The 21620-nt window shown below is 37.5% G+C and overlaps 2 protein-coding genes and 1 long non-coding RNA gene across 3 annotated transcripts; 1 reads left to right on the forward strand and 2 right to left on the reverse strand.

The window, feature by feature from the left end:
* Positions 1-347: 347 nt before the first annotated feature.
* On the reverse strand, positions 348-12300 carry LOC111341478 (SMAD family member 4). Its single transcript, XM_022948456.2, has 8 exons — positions 11696-12300; positions 11432-11464; positions 7001-7078; positions 6421-6516; positions 5466-5534; positions 4984-5040; positions 4118-4312; positions 348-3612 (listed from the first exon to the last, which is right to left on the reverse strand). The coding sequence occupies exons 1-8, from the start codon at positions 12219-12221 to the stop codon at positions 3125-3127; spliced, it is 1542 nt and encodes a 513-aa protein (XP_022804191.2). The 5' UTR covers positions 12222-12300; the 3' UTR covers positions 348-3124.
* A 3597-nt stretch (positions 12301-15897) lies between these two features.
* On the forward strand, positions 15898-18707 carry LOC148741394 (uncharacterized). Its single transcript, XR_015993646.1, has 2 exons — positions 15898-16012; positions 17680-18707. It is a non-coding gene; the product is annotated as an uncharacterized LOC148741394 (long non-coding RNA).
* On the reverse strand, positions 18115-21617 carry LOC111341491 (uncharacterized). Its single transcript, XM_022948477.2, has 3 exons — positions 21261-21617; positions 18926-19109; positions 18115-18434 (listed from the first exon to the last, which is right to left on the reverse strand). Exons 1-3 carry the CDS (start codon positions 21506-21508, stop codon positions 18381-18383), a joined length of 486 nt encoding a protein of 161 aa, XP_022804212.1. The 5' UTR covers positions 21509-21617; the 3' UTR covers positions 18115-18380.
* Between the last annotated feature and the right edge of the window lie 3 nt (positions 21618-21620).

Genomic DNA, 21620 nt, shown 5'->3' on the forward strand with positions numbered 1-21620 from the left:
TTTCAGACTATTTCCTTCTCGACTAGCCTTTTTTTTTCAATTCGTCCTTTGAATTAGAGGTTCAGAACTCACTGAAAACCAAGAATATAAAGTTTTGCGACGAGTGGTATGTACCTTGCAGATATCGTTCAATAAAGCCTTATTATTCCCAAATGAATAAAGGAGGCATGTTTGTAAAGAGAATGTAGTGACAAGGTAACTTTGGCTCTATCAACTGACCACCGTAAAGAGTTTGAAGGCTGACGTTTCGAGCGTTAGCCCTTCTCAATTTGGCATTTATCCTACATTGGAGTATCCATGAGAGCAACCAGCGGGAAAGCAAGGTCAAGGATTAAAACAACGAGGAAGACCTTAGATATCAAATTTATATTATCACAGAAAAGATCTCCAACAGTCTGCGAGTAAGAGACATTTCGTTGTTTTAATTATACTAACGACAGTTTATTTGTTTTCTTACTGTACAGGAGGTTGGGAAGAAATACAGTAGCAGTAGAACGAGCTGATAGTCTGCAAGGATACGTGAACTATCAGTGCTAAGTTGAACAATATCAGTAAATTAACATCCTTATCAAATGAACGGGCCAGCAGAAATAAATTCGTCAAAAAGATTTCCAGCGAATCGGTGTTTTCTTTCCGAGTCATATTTCGTTTGCAAGACAAAAAACATTGACTTTATGCATATGATGCTTAACCTGGTATCTAACAGCTTTTATGGAGAAAGCTTTGGAGAAAAATGAAAATTACTTATCTAATTTGCCAGTACAGTTACCCGATAATTCAATCAATCAGAAATCAGAAAAAGCGACTAAGGAATTTTCAACCCAGCTACAGCTAAGAATGTTGGCATTTACTGTTTAGAGAAGCTTAACTACATCTATCAATTTTCGCATTTACTTCATAACTTATTGACGAACTGCTATATAGATAAAACAATATGAAAAATTTCTGTAACCGACCCCACGACTTAAATTCTCTTCGTAGTCTAAAATCACGCAATAATACATTTTACATACCTTAATAAAGACTTTTTGAAAGACAAATCGCTGAGTAAATTTACAATTTGACTTAAGAAATTAAGTCTATAAAGCTCATTAACTTTACGAAAATACATTTCTATCACTGAGTTATCTACAATGCAACATTTTTCATGTATACATGAAATTCGTTGCTTAAAAATGTTGGAAACATTTCACGTATAACAGAGCTATATTAGCAAAATAAAGCAAAGCACGTGCCAGAGAAACTTCTCCAAAGTGGCGACCAAGAAGAAAGAGTGATTACACCGAAAACTAATTTATATAATGAAGATTCCCCGACGCTAATTAGTATCATCGCTGAAATTAGAGTTAAAAGTGTTTCATATTCAGAAAAGTTTGTAGGACTGTGGGTCGAGAACAAGTGTCGCTGTAATCCGGATTTGCATTGATTTTGCCATGCTTCGCTTTGATTGGTCTAGAAAACTTGGGCAATCTTCTCAACCGATCTGATAGATGAAGCTTGTACTATGGGCAGCTTGTTTAATCGCGTTTAACGCACTTATTTTAACCACGAGTTCTCATTGCCTCCTTGTGATAACGACCATTTCCCTGATTGGCTGCTATGATTATTTTGGTTTCGTGTTCTACGATACTCCCTAAAAAAGCGCTCTGCTATACGTCACTCACGCACAAGTCCGAAATTCATTTCGTGAACTGTCAAAGAGGGAGTGCTTAAATTTGTCGCTGGCAAAAAATTTCAATTAATTTCACGGTCCTACTTTCACTCGGTTGTCATTCTGATAAATATATCAATGGTGGATCCAGAGCTTTAGCCTGGGGGAGCCCGGTTTTTTCGTGTGTGTACACCTGCCGGCTTTCCTTCCTTCTAAGGGTTATCGGTGTTATCAGTAATCCAACACAGAGAATTTGAATACCCTTCGAATGACCTCAACTAATCAGGATGCAAGTTTAACTTAAACAGTTGTTTGATCAAGTAAACAGCAAGCAGGAAGGTGTACAAAATTTAACGAAACTATAAGCATACCCTTGTTTACCTTAACAGTTGGGTAAAACTCATCGGCTCGGTAAAGTATTTCCCATCCCGTTGAGAGCTTATAAAAATAACCAAGAAAATGCTCTTAGTCTGGTTAAGACACACCATTTTAACCTAAAGCAAACAGTATTATTCTTTATCATAATAAATCATAAGAGATCACTCTGATCTACTCTTTAGATATCAGTTGATAATTCTGTACTTGAACATAAAACGAACATTCAAGAATTTGTTTGACCCTATCACACATAGGAAAAACAACCACACATCGTTTTGAGCACCTCAATTGATCTTAAAAAGTTAACTCTCTAAGCAAGTAAGTTGATCAAATGCATTTGAGATGCAGAACCTTTACAGAGCCGGTTAATTATATTTATGAATCTTCCTTTGGTTAATTAGGGACAACTCAGGGAGATAAATGGAAAGCCTAAGGCAATCGCTGATAACTCGCATTTAAGTTGTGCTGTTGTAGGATAAGATCTCACTTCAAATGACAATGTTTATATTCATTCTAATACATCGTTAAAGTTCTATTAATCTTTTTAAATTAGAATTAAAGTTTTAAAAAGCCTTCCGCCCCCAGCCTCTTTCGAGCGCGCAAGCGTACGATTCTTGTTCTCCAGCATTATGAAACCAATGCCTGCGATCAAGTCTTTTTCCCCAATAGAAACTGTTGTAAGAGCTGATTTAAAGCCAAGAACCTAATTTCCACCAAGGAAGATTTCAGTTGCATAATAACTATTTCAGATATACACTGATCTCCCCAATCGAACCACCCCTCCCTTTTTTAACATACTCACACTTGTTTCCATGAGGAGTGAATGAAGTTCAATAGAGCTTTTGCGAAGACAGTTTAACGGTTATCATTTAACAGACCTTCGGAGTAACTTATGATAAAGTTATCGGTGTTATCGATCATTTTGCCTTTCGGACGAAATAGCGAGAGGTGCGAAAAACGCTTACAAAATGGCCGTTCCGTTCCTTAGGAAGAGAGGGAAATTAAATAATTTGTAAAAAATGATATAACAAACAAAGCCATGCCAGCCGTTTCACTCACTGTCAGCGAAGCCAACAAAGTGTATTTACATGTCAATCACGTGTCGTGTGGACGGGGCTCGTTGATCGGCATTGTGATCAATATCTCATCGAGAAGTTGTAACGCCCGATGCAAATGAATCTCTATCCAGCAAGGCGTTTCTTTGATACTTTTTCTTGGGTAGTCAGGTCCCCAACCTTTCACGAAGCTCAGTCGCAGAATACAAAGCCTTCTCAAATCATCGACACCCACGCTCATTCCAATCTGGGGTAACAAGGCACCAGGCCCCACACCGGTGGAAATGGCTGCGGCTTGAGCTGCAGCGGCGGCCTGGGCAGCATGAGCTTGTTGCTTGATTTGTCGATAGCACTGACGCAAGTCAAACACCTTAATGTACGCAGATGGGTAGATCTTGTGAACAGCGTCCCCGGGGCAACGCCCTGCCTCTCTATCTAAATAATAACTTTGTACAAAGACGCTGTGTTCACTGAGACATCTCACCCAGACATCACCTTCGCCTCTTAGATCTAGCTGGACTCCTTTTCCTAAAAAGACAAATACAAAGCGTTTTTTAGTGATGTAACTTTTTTGGGGTCCCTTTAGAATGATTAAGTAGACTAATCCATCAGAGCGGATTGCTTATGTCCAGGTTCTGGTTTTCAGTTTATTTCTGAGAGTAATACATGACTCCATAGATACTCAACCTATAAGACAAGCTAGCCAATTCCAAACGACTCCTATCCAGCCCGAGAGAATTTTGAAACACAACGATTCCAGCAGTAAATGAAATTAAGGGCTGATCATAGCATAACCACATATGTGGCTTCCAAACAATTTTTTCTTCATCAACAACCGGTCAATTTCTTTAAAGATCTCGTGGGTGTCTTCCTTGACAAAAAGGAACATAGAGTGCAGACATTCTCGAGGGTGTCTTCCTTGACAAAAAGGTACAAAGAGTGCAGACATTCCACTTAGGCTTTGGGAAGAATCACCGCTGAATCAATCAGTAATTACTTACAAGGATTCATGAACAGATATTGAGGCACTAACCTATGTGGAGCCTCGCCTTCTCACTCGCTTCGGTTCTATGGACGTTGGAGAGTTGACCGAGACAAAACCTGTTACCACCCGAGGGATCGACATAACCATCCACTGTCACTGATGGACACGAAGACATCACCTTGAAAATCTCTCCAACCTGCTGGTCTAGTTCGAAGTATGATATCGAGCACCAGTTCTCTGGAGCTGTTGTGAGAAAAGAAAAAAAAGTTCAATAAAAACAGACGATAAGCTCAAACTTCGTGGGCGGCTCCAAATTCGGGAATCTCATTGGCTAGCGCAAGTGTGTGAAAAGCCTAAATTGCATGATCCTATTTTTTTTGGTAACTTCTTTTCATCCTTCCTTCCTTTGTTTTTCACATTTTTCACCAATAACAGAAATTTAAACTCAGCTTTAACTTTTATTTTTTTTATTACTATTATTTTTTTGTTTAAACACATTTTATTATTGTTTTCCCCAAAAGCACCAGGGCTTAACGAGGGGGATTTCAATATTATAAATTTTAAATCAATTTGTTCAGGGTAACTTTTACTTTCAAGAACTGTACTTTAAAAGGTTAATTTGTCTAATAATCTTAAATCCTCTGAATGGATAGTCGCGCGCCTGTAACCGGTTCAGCTTTACACAACGTACCATGGTCCAAACTTTTTTTCGCGCCATTAGCGGCAAAGCGGATAAAAGCGAACCAACCGAAAAAAAGTTTTTTACGGGTCTAAGCCGGTCCGCGTGTGAAAAATATTGAGTACGACACTCAGCCTCAGGCCGCACTCAATACCTCGGCGCAGTTTGTTTCCATTCGAACCTCCCGCCCGACAAATGTACAATACCGTACATGAGACTTAGTGGATGTACTTACGAGGGTGTTTCGATATTGGAGCGCCATCTTGGACCTCTGATGTCTGATCCTGAGTCCCTGGAGACGATAAGAGTCATTGACTACATTTAGCTTCTAATGCCGAAATCTTGATCTCTGTTAAATATATTTTGGTCGCGCTGAACCACTCTTATTAAACCTCGATTTCTTAGTTCAAAAAGGGAATTTAGTATTTTAATTCCGTTGTTAAGATCCTTAGCATCTTCTTGGGAAACAGCTTTGGGGGCGCCTGTGAACTCCTCTCCCTATCTGAGATAATGTATAAATCTTGTAATTCAGGTTTGTGAAAACACATAAATCCAATGAATCTAAACAGCGAAAGACTTCACCAGAGCTAGATACTCCATTTGCTGTCCCTCTCACCACATGAATACAACCTTCCTAGTACACTAAGTAGAAGACTAGGATAAGCCATTTTCATTGCTAACTCATGACAATGAATTAATAACATTTATGAAACTCACAATAACCAGCCCCTGGGTGTGGTCCAGGGTTGTATGTGGCAGAACCTGGTGCACCCCAACCAGGAGGTCCTGAAGAAGGAAACATTTTACACAAACACAATATGACGTTTGTAAATCTGGTTTTGTAAGTTAGAGTGTTTAGTATTGTAAATTCTCCTTCAATTTTCAATTATCTGTAGAGCAGACAGGTAATGAGAAAAAAATAAAACATTCAACAGGGGAATGATGAGAGGATAAAAATATATAATATAAAAAATTTTAAGAACTTGCCAACATAGAAAAATATGTCAGGTACAAGTATTACAAGAATCACTATTCAGATTCCTGGAATTAATGCAGGGCTCGACACCAATGGTAGCCCACTAGCCACAGACTAGTAGATATTCAGTTTTGGCTAGTAGTTTTCAATTTCCACTAGCCAGTTTGGCTAGTAAACAGACTGAAATTGTTGTCACATCTAAAAACATCTAAGATGTCACTTGCCACTTGGCTAGTAAGTTGAAAAGTTAGTGTCGAGTCCTGTAATGACATGAAAAAAAGTAAAAGTGAAAGGGAAATACACATGATAGCCTTTTACCTCAGATTAATTTTCCAAGAATTTCTATAAACATGTGGGCAGTGCTTTCAATAAGACTTGAAATTGGTGGCTACCTCAGAACAAAACCCACCGGAGAGTGCCTTGAGCATGGTGACTGCGACTTGAGCGCAGTGAAATATACCTGGCGACTCACAACAGAATTCCCGCCAGAGCTCTGGCAGGTGCCGGGTCTTGCCGAAAGCACTGTGTGAGTTTTCTGCTCAACATTCAAAGTTTTATAGCTAACACTTAATAAATTATTTTGAAGTTTTACCATAAAAAAACAATTCATTTGAACATGGAATCAACCTACATGTAACTGTAGCTTTCTTTACCCTGAAAACAATATGCTGGACTGTAGGTGATCAAGTACCATACCTGAGCCAACATGACCCATAGAAGGATCTCCTGATGGGTGCATTGCAGGGTACATGTCGTGTGGAGAACCAACAACTGAAGGAATTGTTTGGCTTCCTGTCAATAAAAGAATTACCAGATATTGCTGCTTTTCTTAGAATTATCTGCTTTTGTCAACAACAAATCACCTCTTTTGTAGGCTCACTTCCCTTTTAGGGTACACCATTACTTTTAGGTGTGACTTTACAGTGGTCACTGTATTTCAGGAATAAACCACACTTTCTGTCAGTTTCTGCAGCCATAATGACCCGTGCAGAAATTAAGGGAGAACAAGGGGACAAAGTTTATACTGGTAATCACATGCCAAAGGCAAGTGCTGTTCCCAAACTTTTCTAAATTTTTGACACATGCAAGTTAAAGTAGTATCACAGTTACTTTCAAAAAGATTAATCAACCAAACAGTAGGTTAATTTAGAAGAATTATACAACTGCATGGCATCATCTGAATGGATACTTGGTACTTGTGATGCAAAGTAACTCACTGAATATCCATCTCAAACATCATTATCAAAATTCTGCAATTCTTGTAGCGAACACAAACCTGGATAATGATGTGCTGTTGGACCAACAGCTTGGCGGAAGTCTGGATCTGACTGAGAATTACTGGCATAGGCCCCATCTAATGACCAAAGACGAAAAAAAAAAAGGAACAATGAAAAAGTTTTTGAAATACAGACTCAAAATAACCTAGCTGTTAATTAACACTTAACACTCTCACAAAAATATTCATATTCCTCATACTTATATTATTTTAACATTTCCTACCATACTCCTTAAACTGGAGATGATTTCCTTTATTTACATGACCTTTACATTTGCTAGCTAGCTGCAAATGCAAAACCTCAATGGATGGTTCAAAAACAGCTGGCCTAGGCAGAAAAAATTTTTTTGACAAAAGATTCCCTTACTGTGAAGCTCCTTTTTGTGGAAACAAACTGCCTCAAAATAGAAAAACAAGAATTTTATTGTGTCACTGGTAAGTGGAAAGGTTTTTTACACACAAGTTGAAATGGCAGCAGCCATAGTCTTAGTTGAAGCAAATTTGAAGGTAATTCCTGAAAGGTCTAAGTTATGGGAAGAATATGAAGAGTATACTTTCTAGAGCATACTTCTCCAATAAATTCATCATTGTTCATATTCCTAGGGAAATAAGTTATTAATTAGCCCCAGGCCTACAAGTTGCACCTGGCAAGCTATCAACTAACATTTGGTTGTCATGTGGTTACTTCATTTTGTTGGTTTGATCAATCCAGTTGTTTGTTTCCCTCACTCCCATCCTAGGGACTTTTTTTTAGCCCCGAGGCACTCCTTGCTTTCTCATTAAAGATGACAAAACATATTCCCTGTGGCATTTTTTCATTGTGATCATCATATCATGTGATCATTAATATTGTCAATTCCTTTACACAGCAGTCTGCTTTGAAAAGAAATAACAACTTCTATAACAAGGAAAAACACATGTACATGTATTGTACAGTAACATTATCATCAATCTCCTTCCTACATCACAGTTACAGGTATATTATCCTTTCTGAAAATATTTCCAATTATTAAATATATTCCAATTATTGTCATTGTTTCTTTAACTTTAGAAAAGAGCTGACCAGGGAAATTTTCCCTGGCACACATGTGTACAGGAAAAAAGCATGTTTCTGAGATTTAAAAACTAGCAAGAAAATTATGTTAAAAATATTTACTTTTAGGGAGATGAAGCCAAAGATCACAGCCCTCTCTGACTGAAAACATGTTTTTAACATTTTCCATTAACAATTGAGAAGTTGGTCTTTCCATTGTAACATGCCATGACTTTTTCCTAAATTTCCCTCACCAAAATCAATGTTTAATTTAATATTTTTGAAATAACTATGGCTGTGTCTGAATCAATAACATTAACACATTCTTAAAATGTCAACAGTGATTTTGATTATGGCATCATTCTGTCATAACTCTAATCCATGTCAACAAGTTTAAAAAACTTTATTTAGACTAGGTGTCGTGTCCCTTAAAAAATAATGGCTAAAAACATTCAAGACATTTGAGAAGTCTTTCGATCTTGATTCAAAAGATTCTTGTAATCACTACTGACAGCCTTGTATAATTCATTTTGCAGCCAAGCATCATGAATTGTAGGATTTACATTTTTGGCAAGGCAGGTAGAAAAATAAACATTGCAAATAAAAACTTGTCTGACTACTGTACTGGGATATCAAGTTTCCTTAGCATTTGCCTGTTTTTCAACTGTTTGTTATCAAACAGGCTCCAGTCTATTTTACCTACTGCTTTGAATTCATAGCTTCAGGTCAGAAAAATAAAAAGAAATAAGTGTAACATGGCCAAAATTTGGTTTGCAAGCCCAATGAAGCATGTCATACTACTGTAAATTTGTTTTTCTGAGAAATTTTCTCTTTGCACTGCATCCACCAATAACAATAAATCTCTGAAAGTCAGCCCACTCATAAGGTTAAGCCAGAAGAACTGTTTCAGCTGCTGAAAAATTGAAGTTTGATACACATCTGTTTGAACTCAAAATAATATAACAGCTATAGCAGATTGCAAGAAAATAAACATGTACTAGCAGGGACATGCAACTTCTGTTCCACCACAAGTGGTTTGAGCAAAACAATTTTCTTATTTTCTATAAAGGAGTGAAATATTCTTGCCTCTTCAATCTGTTTGACATCAAAAATAGCGATTTTGTCATTATTGTCACTCCTTGAAGATAAGCAGTACAAAATCCAAACACTGAAGTCTACTGATTACTCACAAAATTAACAATTGCCTAATGTGACAAACAATAACACTTCCCGCCATGAAAGAGAGAACCAAAGCTGTCTTAAATCTACCAGAATTAAAAATATTTGCTCTACGTGTCACTCTACAGATAGACTGAGATACATAATCTCTGGCTATAAGTGGTACAAAGTCCCCTTAGGTTCCTCACTTATCTTAACCTGATTGTTTTTGTGAGTAAGCAGGGACAGAAACAGCACGTTTAAAGAAGAGGGATAGATATTGGTAGAAGAGGCATAAAGTCAATCACCAGAAATGTAGAATTAATATTCCAAGAAAAAATAAGCTCCAACTCCTTAAGCACTCCTCTACATCTAGTCCCAGGTTCATACATCCACCTTCACATATTGGGTAATTTGTAAATATCAGGAAAGTGTCAAAAGCGAAAAATTGCCTTTTTGGTAACAGCTTCCAGCAAAAATACTTCTTAAGACTAAGTTACATTCAAATCTTTACATCATGGTTAGAAGTTAAATCAAAATGTGAAAAAAAATACATGTTATGTTCAAGTTTTTTTCATTTTCATTAGTATTGAAATGATAAAAAATCCTCAACAGATAGAAGAGGGGCACATTAGCAAAAGGCCCTACAACAAGAAATTTGATATTTCAAGGTGAACATAAAAATTTAACAGTTACGTAAAATTTACAAAATCATCACAAAGTCAGCAAATTCCTAACATCAATCATTTCTGATATTCAAGGGAGTATAATATCACTTTCTGTTATAACTAAAAGCGTGGCAAATAAATCAACGTAAAGAAACGAAAGGTAGTGACACTTTTCAAGGCTTACTTCCCTGATGTGGTATTTTGAAAGTTAAATTTGGAAAAAATTCAGAAAGACAGAGTACAGTACTGTACTGTTTTAAGCTGAGGGCTCATCATAAGGCTCCGTTATTTTAATTTTATATTTCTAAAGAACAAGCACTCGAAAAAAGAAAAAAACAATTCCAGAGAGAATGACAACAGAGAGAGATGAACTATTTTTCATGTTCATGCAGTGTTCAAACAATTAATGTCTACAGCAGCCCCTCACCTAATTATAAAATTACCAGTTAATTCTAATTCATTTACAGTTTTGAGTATTTTAATTTGTGTCGACAGTTAGAGACACTATTTGGCTGAAAAGACTGTAGTAGACGTGAAAACGTTTGATAAATCGATACTGACAAATTTCAAAGTAAATAACCAACATGACCCGGACTTGAAAAACAATTGTTCACCGGAATTATGTGTCTTTTTCTTATTATTTTTTCAATGTTATGAAACATTAAGGGGCTTTAGACAACTCATACAACAAAAAAATTTAAATCAATTGCTAGGTAAATAACCTAAAATATTATCTCTTTCAGCTTTGGAATTCAAAACACCATCAAGTCAATACTCATTCGTCAAATCTGAAAAACGCCAAGTAAACCAACTAACCAAAATCGAACATTTTAACGCCGCTACTTCAACAACAAAGCAGATTATAGTCTGAGTACTTTATCAGGAATGAAACAAATTGTTGACTTTTCAACACAATGTTCCTGATTGCCACAATAACCCTAAGAGCAAGAGTAATACAGGCTTTTGTGATTTTAATAGGTGCACTTGGGAGAGCTGTGTGGACAATGAATTGAATGATGCATGTCGTGACACTATAAGTTCAATCTCCTTGTTAGCTATTTTTATCGCCTCCGTAATTAAGATCTCTTTTGCGGTTTAATGATTTAAGTTAAAGAAAGATCTAGGCGAATATTTGGGGAGCTCGATCGCCGCGTTCTTGAACAAATGATCATATTCTCAACAATAGAAGGGGAAACGACCAGCCCCATTGTCTGATCCCAGTCAAGCATTTACTCCTCAAATGAAAACAAAAAAGATGGACAAGCCACGTGTTTTCGAGCAGACAGAAAGTCTGGAATAGAACAAAGATATCGCCATGAATATAATTGCACGTCAGAACCCTTGGCAACTTTTGTCTGTTTCAAAGACAAGAAATCGACAACTTTGACAAAAACTCTCGGGAAACAGTACCTAGGTACAAATATAAATGTTTGGGCATACAAGCGGAGAGTGCTGAGGAATGAGATTGACAAATATCCTTGAAAAACACGGCGGCTCCGTTCGAGTCGTTTGTAATAAACAGCAAAACATTGACATCAACCGCTGTATAGTGCTTAAAGATTCACAACCTACCTGGATTCCTCGACAATGCCAATCCCGTAATATCTGTGAATAATAGCATGAGTTAAGTCTTATTTTGCGTTTATAAAACACACAAGTGATACCAAATTTTAACAAACAGTCTCTGAATCGATCGGGGAAATAAGAAAATGAATACTACGCGTAGACTAAACTATTATCGACTGCGTTTCTGCAATAATAGTCATAGGAAACCTTCAACCGTCGATCGACCACTCAATTCGAAAAATATTGGAGCTTGATATTTTTTTAACTCACCCGGTGAGACGACTCGCTCGTAATGATAAGGATTCACGCAAACGCTGTCACACTTCAAATCAAACGCAAACTGGCAGTACTTGACGTGCTTTAGTTCATTCTTGTGCAGATCGGGCCACCTCCAGATTCGCGCGTAAATGACATGGGGGAAACCTTTCCGACCGGCGACTTGTAATCTTCCGTCTAAGGTGCGTTGAATTGTAACGCATTTGGAAGGATGCGTGCCGCCAGAGGTTATAGCGGTGATCAAGGCGTCTAGCTCGTCTCTTTTTTCTTTGAGTTTCTTCACGAGAGACTCAATGGCCCGCTTCGCGAACGACTCTGACTCACCCCCTTGTCGGTGACACATCAGGCTGTGAACGATACTCAGGCACGCATCTGAACTGTTCGGTGCCACAGCCATTTTTGACAGCCTCTCCGCCACGGAGCTAGGCGTAACAAACAGGGACGTGTCTATCTGTTCGTGGACAGTGTCCGTTGAGTCTATCCTGTTTTGGATTTCAGACAATAACGACAAGTCGCACATGAATGTTGCCACCAGGAAAGAGTTTCAAATCACATGCATACATGAACACACAACCCAACTCGACAGAGCCCGCGCGATGTCACGAACCACAACTACAACTTGACTCACTACGCATGCGTAAACGTCCAGCCCCCACTCCATTCCCGTCGAAGTTTAAGAAATTTTTTTCCCCATTTTAGACATTTTATCCTCTAGTTCGGAAAATGTGCTACTTGCCAGTACTTTGTTTAAAATCAATCATCACTCACAAATTTATTTTGAGGTTTTATACCGCGGCTTCACTCTGAGTCTGGAAAATTGACCGAAGACAACTAACAAATTATCCTAGGTATTTCTTACACGGACTGGCTAAGATTTTTAAATTTAATGACATAAATGCAAGAAAAATCATCCGCGTTGAGAGGTGCAATTGCCACTCTCCACCCAGGTTGTATGGTCATGAATTGATTATGATTTATCAAAAATCAACCCAGTCAATGGGCACGTTGACAAAGCGCGGGACAAACCAGAGAACCGAAATGTCCGAGGTACTAGCCGGCTTCAACAGAGGTGACCTCTTTAGTTTTACATTATTACTTTTTGCTACGTAACAAACGAAAGTGCGAATCAGATTTCAAACACTCCGGCCATGCAGCCGTATGAATAATCAAACGAATGTTTATAATTGCTCAATACAGTCATAAAAAGATGAAGAGGATATTAAGTTTCTAAAGAAACTATGGTGCTGCGTCGGTGGGGAAGTATATATAACAAGGTAATTTTGGTTTTATCCACTAAATTGGCAATGTAACTAGGCCACCGTAAAGAGTTTCAAACCTGACGTTCCAAGCGTTAGCCCTTCATCAGAGCGAATGAAAGTCATAAAAGGAGTGTGATAAATATCGAATATCATTATCATTATCATTATGGTATACTGACGTATAGATATAACTCCATAACTTGCTCGATTTTTTTTTTCAGTCGTAGCCTCTTTCCACTTTGCACAATCCTTGAGAGGACCATTCCTCGTCCCCCTCTCAAAGAAATAATGTGTCAAAAATCAAGGAAAACTATTCATTTCTGTAGCGCGGAGTATGATGCGGAGCTTTAGATCTTCATCGTGACCAGCAAATAACCAATTCCATAGAGAAAAATTATTCGAAAACAAGATAGAACTCGCATACAAGCGAAAAAAACGATACGGTTATTTTTCGGGAAAAGAAAGGAAGATTAAATGTTGTTTTAGCGCTGTATTGTTTAAGTATCAAGAGATCACAAGGGCCGGAACGATCTCTTATAGTCATTTATACCGGTGAATAGGAACACGCACAATATTCCTTGTCTCTGTAAGCCTGTATTCATTTCCGTTTGGAATATTGTTGCTCGATTTTTTGGGTTATTTTTGTTCGTTTGTTTTTTTTTTTTTTAAAGAAGCCATGATTATTGCATACGGTATTTCGCAAAAGTTATAGGTGATCTGAAGTGTCTGAGAAATTCATTCGGCTTTCAAAAGTGTTTAAAATAAGCCCCCAATGGCCCAATCTCTTACTCTTCGAGAAAAAAAAGATCATTTATAACGACCCGAATTCTGATTGTCCAAGTGTTTTTCATAAGCACCCCTTCCTATTTTAGAAGCCCCAGTCCAAAACCTTGGAATTTGATAAGTCGCCGAGGGTTCTTACCCGAAAGTAAGGCAACCTTGATGTCTTGAATCTCTCTCCTCTTTCCTGCGGCCGCCCCAGACTTGTGGAATGACGGAATAAGGTTGAGTTTGATCCGCGCAGACCCTGCGGAAATTTTTCCGATCAGCGGCTTAGTTTTGATAAGCCCAGTAGCGCATACGTGAAGTCATTTAGAAATTTTGATCATTAAATACTTTTAGCTCCAATGGTATATTTATACATAGCCGGAAATCTGGGATGTGCTCTCTAAAATGGAAAATCGTTCTCTTCACGCCTTCATCAAAACGAAGCAGCGTTTAATTTTTAGGAGCAACAAGAACGATTAGAAGTGGGGTATTTATTATCTTCTTCAATAAAAAAAACTTGACGGCATTTTTAAGCCGGATAAAGGCAAAAACGCAACTTCATTCTACGGTACACATCAGCCCAGACTTTTTGAGGTTCAACCATGGTTCAACCGTCCGATCTAGTATGGATAAATTGTCCACAGAAAATGTCGTCGAGAGTTTTAGGCAACGTTCCTTATACTGGGAAAAATATTCAGACCATCGCCATTGCTTTTTGTTATTGTTGTTGTTGTTTTTTGGTACACATGCGGATGCTCAAAAAATGTATTCAATCGTTTGCGCCAAAAATTAATATTGTGACACGAAGAGGAAAAGTTTCATCTATCGTCCTGCCTGAGAGTATTAGTAACGTTTTTTAGACGCCTCTATTTTATCCGGCGTGGTTTGGATGGGTCCCAGTTAAGCAAGTAAATCTGCGAAAGTATCAGCGTAATATTTTCATGCATACGACCTACACACTCCAGCAACTGCATTTAATACTTGAGGATAGATTTTGGCCCTGGCACACTCTGTAATTTGAACGTCGTTTATAAATTTCCCCAATAAAGATAGCTGGTATGTAACATTCAACAATGGCCCTCGAAACGTTAAGGCACGAGTATTAATAAGTAATTAAGCTTTATCTCAAATGAGATTAAAGCTTATATATTTAAAATTAAACAATGTAGTTGCCACGAAGTAAATAAAAGACCATGAAAACGGATGAGAAAAAAAAAGCATGGATATGTCAGATACGTATATGGTGAAAAGCTACTTGATTTCTTGCTGTCTTTGGCCTTTAGTGCTCCCTAACAAGAAGCAATGACTTTGACTTAAGATAAACCGTCAATTTTCCGACGATCAGTATTTACGAAATGTATTTTCGTTCTCGCTTTTTTTTCCCATATGTCTCGCCTCAACCAGGTCAACCAGAATTACAGCGGTCGAAAACAAAAAAGAAAGCAAAAGAAAATGTACTTGCCGCAACAACAAAGCAAATATAAATCGGCTCCAGAAAAATTACCTTACTTTGTTACGATTTCTTTCTGTTCCTGAGTCAAGCTCGCCTGCTTTTTAACAGTCTGCAGGCAAGCAGCCTTTACTTGTAAACTTCACTAAACCGGCAGGGAGAGACAGAGCCACCTGTTACCGGTGTAGGTATAGAAATCTCGTTTAATTTAACTAGTCAAGTTAGATTTATTCAAAGAAATTTCTTTCCAACACGCCCTTTTCCGACAGCTGGTTCCTCGGCTTTAGCGTCGAAAAAAAAAAAAAAAAAAGATCTCATATAGCCCTTTCAGCCTCAATGCGATGTTTTGCGAATATTCATGCAAGCTTAGTTTAAGATTTGATCCAGCACTTAAAATGGCCTCTTTTTGTCTCAACGGGAAGTTTAACAATACAAATAACGATAAAAATGGTAAGAAGAAAATGAGAAAGAAGAGGAAATCTTGCTTTTGTAGTTGCTGTGTTCTGTCATATTATGTCTAAAGATAACTACGCGAAATAGCTTTTCCTTCTATTCTTGTTTCACCTGATAGAAGATTTTTTTTGTTATTAGATATAGGAGGTCGCGTGTATTGATACCGTATTAATGAACAATGCTTCATTAAGACTATCTAATCTTACAATATGATTGGTGGAGTGATTTTCTTGGGTAGCTTTCCTCTTTTCTCGTTTCAGGCTCGTCTTCTCCTAATTGATGGAGTACGATCTATAACGTCCGTCAATGAAGGTCGCATGGCTATGTAAGCGACTTGAATGACAGCTCCAGTTTCAATCAATCTACTAGTTGCAGCTTTGGGTGAGTTTTATCCATTTTCTGGCTGAAAAGGAAACGAGGAATTTATTTGAAAGACAGTGTAAGGAGTCTACGTGTGCCGAACATTAATGCTGCAAGGTATGCTTTGGTGCAGTAGAGAATTTAAGATGGATCGATGGATGGATCGGAGACCTAAACACCTAAAATAAACATCACACCTGGCTACAGCTAAAACGTCAATTTTAAATCTAACGCTGCGCGAAAATTTGCCATATCCTACAGAAAAAAAATAGGGCGTTCCTAGAAACCTGCTGATCTTGAGTTTTCAAGTTCGCTTTGGTTTGTCTTGTTATAATACTTCGGTTACTATAAGGCTGAATTTTGTGAAAATGATAATGTAAAAACGATAAGTGATATCCAGCAAACGAAACTTTTTTTCTGAATTTTGCGCGATTTATGGCAAATGTGACTGTTTCTCTACTTATGACCACGGTCTCGTAAATAAGAGTTCAGCTGTTGCACACTTGACATAAACAGCAAGAAAACCATGGAGACTTGAACATAAAGAACAAAACATGCAAAAAAAAATTAATTAAAGAAGAGGTGCATTGCCGGAAATCAATTTCTAGTTGTGAGTTTGATTCCAAAGTTGTGATCATGTGAGATGAAGTAGAGCCGAGGGTTGCTGAGTGTTTGGTCAGAACGAATATAAAAAAAATAGTTATTATACTCAATTAGAAATGAAAGTCAAGCTTGACTCTAGACTACGGTCAGTCCCTCCTTTTCGGCGAAGTCCACCGCTTGAATAAAAAAAAATCTGTGAAAAACTGACTTCATGATGGTGCGCCGACGCCTAGAGTTCTGCGCGTCGCGCCAACATCAATTTTATTTTTTACTGATGTTTGTTTTTAATTCGCGCGACGAACTTCTCAAAAAAGGAAGGGCTGCTCGTAGTCTAGCTGGATTCACTGATCGAAATATTGCAATGGTGGGTACGTCTTTCAGTGAAACCTCTATTTCCGCTGGAAGTCTCCGCCGCACAAATTAATTTATCCTTTTCATTGGCCAAGATCACATCATGTGAACTGCGATGAGAAGCTGCCAAAAACAATCTGAAGATCTGCCAATGAGAAATACCGGGTCTTTTATGTTCTGTTCATGCGTGCTTATGTTGCATGATAAATGGCAAAATTCAACTGTGGATTTTCCGTAAGAGGTTCCTTAGGCCGGGAAGCAAATTCATTGATCGATAACAAGACAATTTCTGAACTCAGTTCGAACAGTATCTCTCAGATTTAATCAGGGGAGGCTCTACAGGACGGGCAGGTGGGGTATGTGCCCCACAAACTTTCAACTTTGGAACTAGATCTAGAAATTGCGCAGGCTGAGATATACTTTGGTGTGGCAAGCTAACATCCTTAAACTAGATGATCATACACTGTATAAGGTGACTTAATGTATGAGAATTTGTAATTTAAATATTCTGTGATTTTACAATTAAATCAAAATTCTACAATCTTGAGTTTCACCCAAGACAACGCGCCTTTAGAACTAGATAGTGTTTCCTTGTGTGACCATGGTTAGTCCCCTCTACTAACCTTGGTGTGACCTGGAAAGAGGTCGACTGATGAAAAGGCCAGCAGTGGTTTGTGTCAGCGGAAAATCCGATCTTCAAGATGACGACTTACCTTTGTATTTTTGATTTAAAGGCTGGAGGGTTCTGACAAAGACGACTAACCTTAGCAGAGATCGAGTCAAGGAGACAATACAAAATATCAAGACTCAGGATTTTTGACAGTGAATCAACGAAATCTAGTTTCCATATTTTCGTAGATAATGATCATTGTGGAAATAATAATGGTAGAGCGAATGAACCCTTATTCAAAGATACGTATCAAAGGTTGACAAGAATTAACTCGTAAGGCTTAAAGCAAAACTTCTTTCTGAATGGCAACCTCACTCCTTGGCCTTTTTCCAATTTTCTGGGGGAAAGCTTCAAGACTAAGAACAGTATGCGGGGTTGTTAATAAAATTCCTTCCAAGGAATGACTGATCGTACCATCTCTTTAGGTAGCTATGCAATAAGAGAACCTAATTGCCAATGAGGTTGTTTATTCTAATCAGCTTTTTCACCAGACAACAAGTAAAATTTGTGAAGAGACTTTAATTCATTGATTACTAGAAGTGAAAGGTTTAAGGAGACAAAAAAGACAACTGTACAAATTGCAAGAAATGGCTGTGAACTTAATTACATATGGCTTAAATTATTGCTAACTAACAGAAATGGAGGAAAACCAGGCCAAATGATGGCTGCTTCAGTTAGGGATTTTTAGCGCAATCAAGAGGTGAAAACACAACAAATGTTATTTACAAGGAACATAATGATCAAAACTTTAAAATTGATCCCTTTTCATTTTCCTGTAGATCCATAGCCTGCTGTACCACGAGCTGTGTCGTCAAGTTCCTGTTAAAAAAAGAAACAAACGAAACGAAAGTAAAAAATGTAATAAAAAGTAAACAAAACAAAAGTAAATATAAAAGAAAATTCATAGTGATGTAAAAAATGGGATGTTCCTGGATGTTTGAGATACTGTTCATTTTTTAACTAAATCCATGCTGCTAAACATTTTTGCATAATCTGGAAGACAAGCCATTCAACCACACTTGATGATTCATCCTGGCAGTTTTATGAATAATGCATTTGAAAAAAATAAATGCTATTTTTTTTTTCAATGTATACAGTAAAGAAACACTTTCAATTTCTTGTAAAGGGCTCGCATGACCAAAGTCTACTTGAAAGAAAACCACAAAAAAACACAGAAAATATCTAATCTTTGCGATAGCACTCCAGAATTTCATAGTTTTAAGATCAACAATCAACTCAGTGGAAAGTAAACACTTCTGTTTTAATTCTACTAAGAACTAAAACATTTAAAGAGCTTTTCTTTTGATTACCTCAACTTCCACAAGTGGTGGGATGCTTATTCGCTCAACAATAAGCTGAGCAATACGATCACCTTGCTGAACTTTATAATCCTGCTGTGATAAATTGAAAAGTACAACACCAACGTTTCCACGATAATCACGGTCTACAACACCTGCTCCAACATCGATGTGATGTTTCCAGGAAAGACTGGATCTAAAAATCAATAAATGCTTAATTCATGACATTGCAGGGTGTACAGTTTGGTGAAACTCCTTGACAAACAAACCAAGGTGTTTCCATCTGCTTCAGGCACATTCTACTTGTAATGAATTAAAATATCAAATACTATTGTTATAAATTAGAGATCCACAGAATCTAAAATTCACATGAAATTACAGGATCAATCAGTCACTCATCAAATTATCATAAAAAAAAAAATACATTCATACAGGATATTTGACCTGCCTATTCCTTTCAGACCAGATTTTGGAAAAACAGATTGAAAAGTGATGTTTCTGGGTAATGCTGATACCATGAAAGACCAAGGTTGAATTTTAATATATTTGTAAATGCTCCTCTTACCCTAACTTTCTGCTAGAAACAAAAGAGATTAAAAACAATGTTTTCCTACATCACTGACTTTTGCAGGCTCACATGGGAAACCATGGTGTCACTGCTGTAAAATGCCAAAAGTTTTATGAAGTTTGAAGAGCCATGTTAAGACCCAGGTAGAAAGATTTTAACCTTCAGGCCTTTATATTTTGGGATCAGACTTGAATTCTAGAATACCTGTCAAAACCTAACCACAACTGTTGTAGTATGATGGCAAATATGCATTTTGAACAGGTTCCAGATGACATGCATCTCCTTATCTTTGCAAAACAGTGGTTTTAAATGGATGTTAATAATTAAAATTGCGAATTTGTGACATACACAGACATAACTCAGTTCTATCAACAGAAACACAAGCAAGTCAGACATTTTTTACACAAGCCTCATTGCTCCAAAGATTAGAAGACAACTTTCCATGTCATCTACAAGAAATAAATTATTATATTATTACAAACACCATGAGGTAAGAAAAAGGTTACAATTTGCCACACAGGTGCTGAACACAGGTTGACACATTTGCAGCTAACACTGCAAAAGTGTCTGTTTGCTTGGCCACTAACAAGTCAGCAACTTAAAAAAAAAAACTCCAAAATATTAATTTCAAAAAAGAGTCTAAATTGACAATTCCATATGGTTATTGGTGATGGGTAATTTTTTTTTTCGACTCTTCCACAGAAATTATAAACCACAGAAAACTAATCCAGGCAGCCTGATCTATTTTGTACCATAAATTTATCTTATTTTATTACAAAAAAAACATCACATGCCAGAGCTTCTACGATGTCAGATATAAATGAGAAAAATAAATAATCTCTGTTAACAACATCATGTGCATTTTTAAAATCTAAGCTTCATTTTCCCTCCATTTCAATTCATGAATGGTTCAATTCGGAAAAAAAACTCTTAACAGCTAGTTTTTGCTAGCTTTGTTAACCTTCACAAACAAAAGAAGCCCCGTTTTAGCTTCAGTTGTATTCATCAAAGTTATTGCATTGCACTGAAATTGAAAGGGAACCTGAACCGAGGAAACAATTGTAGTGGGACATTTCCCGCCAAAGCAAAACACTACATTCTTCGCTCTGACGAAGGGCTAACGCTCGAAACGTCAGCTTTTGTAATCATTACGGTGGCTAATTTACCATTTCAACTTTGTTGATATTTCCAAATTATTTCATTCTTTCAATATTCCTACCATCTGGGAAATTTTCAGATCTAGCAGTGTGAATAATGAAATAAATCTTTAGCAAGGAAACTCGATCGGCTCCAATTAATTAATTCGGATGCGTGAGCTGGAACTTTAGGAAAAATACGTACAATAGTTCATTCTCTCGTGACATGAGATTACTAATCGGTAAAAATCTTTACAGTTTTTACTAAATTCATGGACTACAAAAAATTGAGCAAGCTCCAATCTAGCTTTATTTGTCTTCATCACAGTTATCGTACCAAAATAAAAATGAAAGTCACCCGGGGCTCCAGGATACGGGAAATTTCCCGCCAAAGTGAAACACCACGTACATTCTTTCGATATTCCAAAAATATTGGGAAATTTCCAAGTCTGGCCGTGAGAATAATAAAGCAGATTCTTAGCAAGGACACTATGCTCAATTTCTTGGCTGCACTAGCTGGAAATTCTGGAAAAATGTGTACAATAGTAAATTCTCTGGTGACACGAGGTTACGTACGCACTGCATCATTCTTGAGGCTATCATTTCGATTTTGGCGTGTACAAATTGTAATTTCCCTTCTTACCTCGGTGCAACTCGTCCATAACATCCTTCTGGTAGTGCTATGGCGATATCTGTTTTTACTAAAGCCTTCCCTTGTTTCGGAATGATTACATTCTCCGCACTGTACAAATCGTATCCCGCCGCTAACTCTGACCCTCGGCTTGGAGTTGTTGCCCGATCGCTCATCTTTTTGAAGTACAATACATTGTCATTGCCACAGGGGTACGAATAACCTAGCGCTGTAAGGGCAGTAGACATGAACTGACCCATTTTGAGGCGGATGAACAAGCAAACTCTACCCGTTTTCGAAGAATATAGTCCCGCTAATCACAGATTGGTGACTCCTGATCGAAAGAATATTCTGATGGTATCTGTATGATCG

This window comes from Stylophora pistillata, chromosome 1 (genome assembly GCF_964205215.1).
Source record: "Stylophora pistillata chromosome 1, jaStyPist1.2, whole genome shotgun sequence".
In the NCBI taxonomy this organism is placed as follows: Eukaryota; Metazoa; Cnidaria; class Anthozoa; order Scleractinia; family Pocilloporidae; genus Stylophora; species Stylophora pistillata.